This window comes from Abramis brama (genome assembly GCF_963993115.1).
Source record: "Abramis brama genome assembly, chromosome: 10".
Taxonomy (NCBI): Eukaryota; Metazoa; Chordata; class Actinopteri; order Cypriniformes; family Leuciscidae; genus Abramis; species Abramis brama.
In genome coordinates this window covers 33,523,252-33,533,193 of record NC_139972.1, presented here as the reverse complement: position 1 = coordinate 33,533,193, position 9,942 = coordinate 33,523,252, and the positions used below count along the sequence as shown (strand labels likewise).

Below are 9,942 nucleotides of genomic sequence, written 5' to 3'. Positions count from 1 at the left end.
ATTAGCGATTAGACTTAGTGATCAATAAATTAGGCCACTTAATGATGACGACCATTTGATTTTATTTGATTCTGGGTTATTTCACAACAAATACATACTGTTACAACAGCCAATGAAAAATATAATACAAATCCAAGGGTCAAGTGCCCAACTAAGGAACCACTACTTACAATAATGGTGATTAAATTAAACATTTTCAATAAAACATCAAAGCGGGAAAATCAAACAAAGGAACATATATGATGAATGAAAACAAACTGAAAGTCCATGAAAGTGAAACTGAAGATGAATAACTGAAGATGATAGCCAGGTGTGGCTATCTTTATGGTCTACTGTTTGATCTACAGGAATGCCTGCCCTGTAGTAAAAAAAACAACAACAATGACAATTCTCATGTGATGCATTTATATACATTGTTGTAGGATGTTGTTAGTAAAATAATTAAATAAACTAAGTTAGAGTGTGAAAATTGAGTTTAAGAGTTTATTGTTTTTTATTATAATTATGGATTTCATGTCAGTTTGGTTTGACAATGTAAGTCAATTTGACAACCTTAGACTACATTACAGTAGCCTTCTGTACAATTTCCATTCAGGCAAGATTTGTAAAATTGATCTTATATTGTTTGTTATTTATTTAACTGATAGAATTACTAATCTGAAATAAGGTAAATTATAGTAATTATTAGGTAATTATAGTATATCTGGTAGCCAATTTCTGCATCCCTGATGCTAAATTCATGCATATCGCTTGTGTTTGATAAAAACGTCTCAGAGTCTGTTGCTTATCAGTTCTTGAGCTTGTGTGAGGCGTTCCAGTCGCTTCTTTAGATCAGCTCTCCTGCGTCCTCGCTCTGAGTCTTCACTTAGTAGTCTGACCACATCTGCCCCGTTCCTCAATTCTAGCATCTGATGCCGCAATGTCTTAGCCGCATCCTTCAGCATGAAGAGAATTATCAGCATGGGCACATAGTCTGTAAGGCGTTGATAGACAATCTATATGGAGACAGGACATGGAAAATAAAGATATTTAATCCACCTTTTGGAGTTGGCTTCCCTTTACAGTGATATATCTGGTGAATCTCTTGTGCCAATGCACCTGCATTGTGTGGTTTGGTTGCACATACTAACTCAATTTAAAATTGATATTAACTGATCATTGATCTGATCATAAAAATAAAAGTGTCTGGTAAAACAACCAAAATAGTGTTTTTACAGTGATTTCTTTTGAAGACTCTTTTTGGTTCCTTTAAGAACTTTTCAGTAAAAATATTTACGGCAATTCGCTCCGTGCACTGCGACCGTTGACGTTCGAACTTGAGTGTGTTGGCCAGTACTTCCGGTGAAAACTTCCGGTGATCTGACAGCGAGAGCGGGAGACAACAGCGACCGAGTTCCATTACCACAGAGATATTTTTTCACAATGAGTGTTTTTAGGGTTCGAGAGAGATGACTTGCCTTTCAGAGGGTGACAGCCTCAGCACTTCATCGTTGTGTGCCGTTATGTACCATTTCGTCACATTACAACAAAGAAGTCAGCTTTCATGCATTCCCCATTGACGCTGCGGTACAGCTGAGTGGATACAGAAGATCCGGAGGGATGACTTCAACCCGACCAAATTTTTAAATGCATATCATTTTCAGTGTATTTCACCTGTGTGTTTATATGCTTTCTATTACTGCATTTATTTTGTGCAAGTGAGATGAGTAAAGATCTGTTTCATAAATCATTATCTGTCTGGTGTTTATAAGCAGCACATACAGTATTTTACTATGTTTAAAATATACACAAACTAACCTACCAGTATATTAAATTGTTTGTGGTACCTACAGTAAAAAGTGTAAATGTAAAATATGTGATGATAATATTGATCGAGCAATTGATGTAAGTAAAAATATATGCCCAGAATTGAGAAAATAGTATTTATGGAGATAAATTGTAGCCTATCACAGGGCAAACATGTGAATGTTCATGGTGCATTTTATGCAAACAAATCTAATCGTAGTTGTAACTCTATAATTACAGTAGGCATAATTGTCATTGCGTATGTGTATGCAGCATGAGACAAATACAATCTTCTGTTCGTGAACGGTTATATTTCATTCATTAATCTGACTATGCATCCGTGCATTTAATTGCCATTGGCTCGTGTGATAGTAATATGGATTTAAGTGATAATTGATTCTATAAACAACTATAAAAGATAATTTTCGTCTTTCTCCGGCTCCCTGCACCGGGCGTAATGCGAAACCGGAAGTGTCTAACCGCACACTCGCTGATCCGAAATCCAAAATGGTGGCCACGTGCAACTAGTCTATTGGTTGAAGACTCACTGAAGCATTGCATCAACCACCTGCGTCATCAATACTCAGATTTCTCTTCTTCAAGAAGATTTATCTGCCCATGGTAGTTGGTTTATATATTAGAATTCGTTGTGTTCATTGAGTGGATTATTCTCATTTTCTCAGGGTGAGCACAATACCATTTCAGAAAGGTGTGGCTCTGTGTACCTGTTTCATTATGAGCGAGGAAGCATATTGTCCTCGCACACTTAAGTGCGTTAAGTTCTTGAGCTATCAGCATGCTCACTGACTGCTTAGCAACTCATCTAATTGTCCACACTGAAGAAACTTCAGGGTGAAAGTGTTTTGTTCTCATTTCTCCTTCTTTTTGAGGATGGAAGGAAGATCAGCTAACCCACAAGGATTTATATCCAAGTCTGGAGTCTCACAGTGAGATTTCGTTTAGCTTGGATGAGGATGATGTTTTGTCCTCGACTTCTGAGGAGCTTGCGGCAGTCCAACTGACATGCCTCCCCTGAGTGGGCAGGAAGCTCATCCATCTCTGGTTTATACAGGGTTGTTTGATATGATTTCATGTGCTGTTGACAAGTTGAAGCTGCACTGGGAGGTACAAGCTCAACCGCAGTCAAAGTCCACAGCCTACTATTCTGTCCAAGCCTTGTAGGACCATGTGGTCCCTTATTGGCACCTCATACATGGTTGCTGGTCAGGTGTGTGCGGTGCTGCACACCATGGTGGTTTTGCAGGTGTACCAGGCAGATGTCCTCAAGGAACATTTAGTTCCTGGTGCGAAAGCCCCTTATGTAGTCTCAGTTCCCCTGCACTTTCCTTTGTAGGGAAATCTGAGCTGTGATGGCATGGGCGCTCCCTTATAAAGCATCAGAGACATAATGCCTCAGTGGACAGTGCTTGTGCCATCAGCCAGAGAATTGGTGTGATTGGCTTCAGACAATGGTGACACTAGAGGGTGTTCCAATAGTGTCAGCTACTAATGCAGCATTGAGTAAACCTATTCAAGGAACGTCTCAGTTACGTATGTAACCCTCGTTCCCTAAGGGAGGGAACAGAGATGTTACGTAGGATGACGAATAGGAATCTTGCTTAGAGAGCAAATCTACTTTGAATGTAACTAAACGAGCCAATGGACATTGGCATGAAATGGCTTGGGTATATAATGAGCAGAAGGTGCAATTGCATCTTTAGGTTTTCGCTGAGGAGCCGAGCTGTAACCCCGTCACCTAGCAGTGGTACAGCAACAGTGGCGACGGTACATAACATCTCCATTCCCTCCTTCAGGGAACGAGGGTTACATACGTAACTGAGACGTTCTCTTTCAGTCGGTCTCTCGACGTAACGTCGGACCAATGAAAAGGAATCCCCACTCCTAGCGCCCTTCCAGCGTCCTACGAAAACCTCCAATCCTTCTTGTAAAACAGGATCGGGATTACACGGAAAATCAAATCACTGCTGTTCCACATGACCCGCTCAGTGACTATTGGATAACACTGGCAAAACATGCCCTTCCCACTGGAAAAGGAACACTGCCGAACAACATTCTACCCCAAAGGAGTTAATGTATGTGTAGATGACATATGGACAAGCCCCGTAGGGTTGACTACATATGGAAGTTACTGGGGTGACTCTATCCCCACAAAGATGGGTATACACAAGGAGCAGCCGTGGAGATTACACATATGGGATCCCCACAGGGTCACACATATGGCACCCAGCCTAAACCCGGTTCTCAAGGATTCAGCGGAATATAGACCTGGTGCCGGACGCTCTGCCTGGTGCTGTCCGGCAGCCAAGGGTGATGGAGGACTCACAGGGTTTACCCGTAGGAACTCTCTGGAGCAACAGCATATATCTTGACGCAGCAAGTCGACACAAGCCGGGTCCACTAAGTGTCTTCTACCAGTTTAAGGCAAGAACACAGGAGGATACCGGTTCTACACGTAGGCTATAGAATCTAATGAACGTGTTGGGTGTCGCCCAGCCCGCAGCTCTACAGTTATCTGTCAGGGAGGCGTCACGTGCCAGCACCCAGGAGGATGCAATACTCCTAGTAGAGTGAGCTCGCAACCTGAGCGGGTAAGGCACACCTTGTGCTTGATAAGCCAAGGCGATGGCATCCCCCAACCAGTGGGCCATCCTCTGCTTGGAGACAGCCTTTCCCTTCTGCTGGTCTCCGTAACAGGCGAAGAGCTGGTCTGAGGTCCTGAAGCTATGCGTCTGGTCCATGTACCGTCGCAGTGCGTGGCCGGGACACAGCGAAGCCAGGGCTGGGTCTGCCTTCTCCATGGGCAGCGCTTGCAGGTTCACCACCTTGTCCCTGAAGGGAGTGGTGGGAAACTTTGGCACAAATCTGGGTCGAGGTCTCAGAGTAACTTGAGAATCATCTGGCCCGAACTCTAGGCATGATTCGTTGACCGAAAAAGCCTGCAGGTCCCCTACCCTCTTAATGGATGCCAGTGCAAACAGGAGCAACAAAGGAAGAGAGTGAGAAAAGAGTGAGTTTAAGAGTGAGATCATGAAATCTCAAGATTATATGCACTTATAAGACATGACCTGAAGAACCATCAATCATGTTGATTCTTTGCCATTTTGTTTGGTGACACTAATGGCGTTGAAAGGACACACTTCAACTTTAAAGCCCCTTTAGATATTATAGTGCATACACAGCATTAGCTGTTCATTACATTTTTACAGTGTCTAAATGAATGACTTTACATTTACTGACAATAATTAAATACATTTCATAGTATGTGTTGCGACCCACCTCATAATACAGAACCAGTTTGTCTGGAACTAGATTCCTTGAATCCAATAACGCACAGCCTTTAGAATTGAAAATTGTGTCATCATCATCATAGAGGTTTTCGTCACTAGAGTCCATCCCGGTCTTCTGAGGGAGGTCAGAGTCATCAAGTTTCTGTTGTAATACCTTGTCTTGAGTGAAGACCAATTGCTCCATATCAATGAACTCCTTGATTCTTTTCTCCACTTTGGCCTCTTGTTTTGACTGAATGTCATTAATCATTTTCTGAGGAGTACATCATAATACATTGCATTTACTACTACTACTACTGCTGCTGCTAATAATAATAATAAATTGTACTTACAGATACAATGCATCTCAGTGGAGGGTACTGGTCAAAAGATAAATAACATATATCTCTGAACACACCCTGAACAATCTCTGAAAATAAAATTGTAGGTTATGACAAGAAGGAAAATTGTAAATTGTTAATTACTATAAAAACTGTTGAACATTGAACCTACTTCAGAGTTACTCTGAAGTGCATTGAAAAATTGTTTATTGTTAATAATATCTGTTGCACGGAGGTTGCAGCAGAGATGAAACAGGATCTAAGTGCAGCAGCTTTATTCACAAAACAGAATCACAGGAACATGAACAGAACAACCAACTTAATGCAACATAGAACTGACAAAGAACTGAAATAAACAGAAGGCTTAAATAGACAGGAAATAGAGGAACTAACAAAACTAATTAACAAGACACACCTGGGGCCCGTTCTTCGTACGTCGCTAACTCAGTTAGCTTGATTTGATTGTTGACGATTTGGCATGATCTTGGATTGTTTGGTTCTTCGAAGCTCATCCTGGACTTGCTGTCATAGCAACAGGTGCGCAAGCTTAAACCTGCTCGGGAGCAGGCTTATTTCATGTAAACAAGATTAGATCCCGGCTTCATAAGCGGAGCTGATACGGGAAGCGCGGTAGTGCACTTTCTGAGAGATATTTTTTTTTCTCGTGACTCGTGAGATTGTCGTTTACATTATTAATTTGTTGGAAACGCACATTTATTTTCGACTTGTCGGAGTCGGGCTTTAACTAGGCTACAGCACAAACTGTACCCTAAGATTATTTGCGAGTGGCTCTTTCCTTTACACTATTGGAGATGTGGAGAACTTTATGGAAAGTGCTGTCTGTCGTGTCATTCGGAGTTTACCTGGCGATTTCGGTTTAAAAAACAGTTTTAGTTTTTTTTTTTTTTGGCATTTCCAAGCCACTTAAGACCCAATGTTGTAAAGCAGTTTTTTTTAAGCAGTTTTATTTTTTTTATTTTTTTTAGGCTATCATAATTTTTTATGAAGATCATGCAATCATGACCATGCTGATTACAGTATATATGTCACTCAGGCTTATAGGCTAGACCATAGACTGCCATCAAGGCCTCAATGAAGGGGATTATGTGAACAGAAAGGGGGTTCACAATGTAAATGTGCAGCCCAGTTACTATTGTGATTCTTAATATTCCTGATTAATAATATATCAAATTAAAAAAAAGGCAGTTGACAAATCTTCCATATCACAAATGTGAAAGCAAAATGGCCAGGATCTGTGCATGACTTAAGAATTTTCAGAGATTCACATTTATGCACATTATTTGAAAGTGGTAAGGAAAGTTCCACAATTAAATATCAAGCTCACTGTATTACATACACTTATGCTGATCCTAACAGAACTGCATTTTTTCATAGGTGATTATGACATGTTCCTGCCTGCAGACAGGTGTTTTATGACCCCATTCCCTGACCCAAACCAGTTACAATGCAGCTCTAGCTCATTGCACAAGGGCACACAATGAAATGAACTTTGGCTCACTAAAGGGAAGATTTCAGTGTGAAAAGTCTGAGGGTTGCACACCTGACAGGGCCTGTGACATTGTTGCATGTGCCATATTACACAAAAAAAAAAAAAAAAAACTTTTCATTAAATGTTTAATAAAAGACAAATATGCTTAGTTCCTTGAGTTTTATTTCAATTGTTCTTTGTAAAGAAAAGCCAGTGGTCAAGTGCCTGCAACAAGAGATATTAGACACATGCCTCATTCAACAAATAAAAAGGAAAAGTTGGCTATACACTGCCCACCTGTAGGCCTATGTCTCCTCTGTCTGTGCAGACTCTTCTGTAGGCCTTTCTGTAAATGTGGAATCCTGCAACTTATAATGCAGCCATAAAGCATACAAGTATAAATTAAGTAAAGCTCTTTATGCACTTGCAGGTAGGCTAGTTCCTCCATATGACAGTTATCTGAGAGGGTTTATTCACTGTCCAGTGCAATGGAAACAAATGGACATTACAGAGTCTTATACTTTCTTTCCTTTGGAAAGTTAGAAAATGTCCACTTACTGCACATATTTCAGCCACTTTCTTGGGAACAGATAGCCTACAAGTGTTGGTGTATTATGTAAAATTGCACAAAAGAGGAAACCACAATGACATTACAATGAACTACACTTGGGAAACATGTGATCAATAACTCATGGCAAAATATTTTTACATTAACATAAGTTTATCAGTTTTCACTTTCACAAGTCAAAGCAATTCATCATTACTCAAGATTTAACAGTTGAAATGACTATATGGCCTTAATTTAATGCAGCAAAAATTATTTTACAGTGTAGGCTACTAAGATCTTTTCTTTCTTTTTTTCTCAGCCTTTTTCTTGGTTTCTTTTATAAACAGACAGCCATTTATTTAACAGTGCCTTTTATAGAAGAGAAGAGACTATAATATAACTAAAAATTACCATTATGTAGAATATTTTTGTACTTCACTTTTATTTGTTCCCATGTTCTAGTGTGGTGACTCTGACATTACAATGAACAAAGTAATTATGCAATTATTAAAATACAAATAAGGCTAATTAGTGATAAAAACAAATAACATGGCCACTTCTAACGGATTTAAATTCTCTGCTACTTTTTGTCAGCCCTCTCTCCTGGCTTTTGCAGACTTTGAGGTGTTCCCTGGCGTTTTGATTAAACATTAAAATTCCGAATAAACTTCGACTATCTTGCTCTGCTGATGAGAAAAACTGTGCGCGCTCTTTGGCCACGCTGAACAGCCAATAGCAGCGTTGTTGATCAATGTTTCTACTATTGATACATATCCCCTTTTAAACCAGCGCATGAACGCGCAGTTATCTCAGATAACTCAATCCAGCGATACTAATCATAAACAACAGGTGTGTTCGAAGAACCCAATTAGCCGGATCATATTTAGCACGATGATATCATCTTGGATGTGTCATTTGATCTCGGATGTAATAAGCAACGTACGAAGAACGAGCCCCTGAACTGAAACTCAAATCAAAACAGTAACCATGGAAACAAACAGGCAGGGGGCGGAGAAAGACAGAACTGAACTAATTGACCCTTCGCTAAGCCCCGCCCTCCTTAGTTACTGTTGCTACGCCTGTCAAGCTTTTGCGCCTGGCACGTCTATTACAGTATGTATGCACGGGTTTCAGACATTCCTAAGGAGATAATTAGTCATTTTTGGCAAACAGGTGAAAATATGAGAGTGCAATACTGCAGTATGCATTCGAGGGCTATATCCACGACATAATATGCAAACGATTAGAGAATAATTTCATCAAAATTTAAGTTAAAGCATAACGTTAGGTCCCAGCGCAAGCAGCAACCGCCTCATATGCTGACCATTCAAATGGGAAACACACAAATTTGAGGAACAGCTTTGTGCATGCCCAGCAGGGTAAGTGAAATTTGAAAATATTCTAATATTTATAAAACAAACAGCTTATCCATATGTATTGTGGAATAAACGCAAGACATTAGCCTGACCACTTTGCAATGATACCATTCTCCCGCTTATATTTTTAGCGCGCCAGGCTAACGTTACTGCTCACACGTCGGACTAACTTACTGTTATGAACTGATTAAGTTTGCATACCAACCTTTTCCTTGGAGATCTCCGGCAAGCCCCGTGATGTTCCCTCCTTTTACTAACTACCTTTTACTTTTACTAGAACTAACGGGAGAGTCGCGATCGGATTGGGGTAACGGTTTGGCCGTCGATTAACAAAATGTTGAAATATATTTTTAAGTAACGTTATGTCAGTGAGCCTCCGTCTTGCCTTTAATCACACTGCTTGATCCACGAGCTGGACAATAACTTTATTCTAGAGCTGCTATAAAGCCAAAACACTTTACTTTTAATTTCCTATTATCAATGTAAAGCTGCTTTGGAACAATCTACATTGTTAAAAGCGCTATATAAATGAAGATGACGCCCGGCATTTCTCCCCTTGGGTTTTAGGTTTCGGGAAGGGAACAAAATCCACCACCCCGTCCAAACTTTAAGGATACCGGGTATCAGATTTGCACAATCCATACGCACGACGCTTCGGCATGTTTCCCTCACTCGAAAGCTTGCCAGACCTCCCGCGCCTAGTTACGGTTGCTAAGCCACGATTGGCCTGTGGCGGTTTTCGGGCGTGGCTTAGCGAAGGGTCAATTGATAGATTAACCAAACACGGACAAGAACAGAAATCTAAACAAACCGTCATTGTGACAATCTGGCTATACTGTATATTTATAAAATATGCACTAACCTCGTACACGCTTCAGTGTTTTCATAGCTGGCTCTTGAAGGGCTGCCACATGGTTTTTGATGACACATTCAAATTCACAGAACTCACTGAACGTAAGCAATTCTCTACCACGATGCATCTCATTATACTTGTCTATCATTTCATTCACTCTTGCTGTGACTACATTTGTAATAACAAAAAGGAAAGGTCTGGTTAAGGGATTTGGTACAGTCCTGCAAAAGGCACATGATTTCAACATCTTCACTCACATGATAC

The 9,942-nt window shown here is 40.4% G+C and overlaps 1 protein-coding gene across 1 annotated transcript in view; it reads right to left on the bottom strand.

Moving 5' to 3' along the window:
- Positions 1-770: 770 nt before the first annotated feature.
- LOC311090391 (interferon-induced GTP-binding protein Mx-like) overlaps positions 771-9,942 on the bottom strand; it is a gene marked incomplete at both ends in the record, with an annotated part of 13,199 nt that continues 4,027 nt past the window's right edge. The window contains 4 exons of the mRNA XM_084125647.1: positions 771-995; positions 5,083-5,346; positions 5,426-5,502; positions 9,688-9,846. Of these exons, the coding sequence (XP_083981773.1) occupies positions 771-995; positions 5,083-5,346; positions 5,426-5,502; positions 9,688-9,846 (725 nt within the window). The remainder of the gene's footprint in view (positions 996-5,082; positions 5,347-5,425; positions 5,503-9,687; positions 9,847-9,942) is intronic.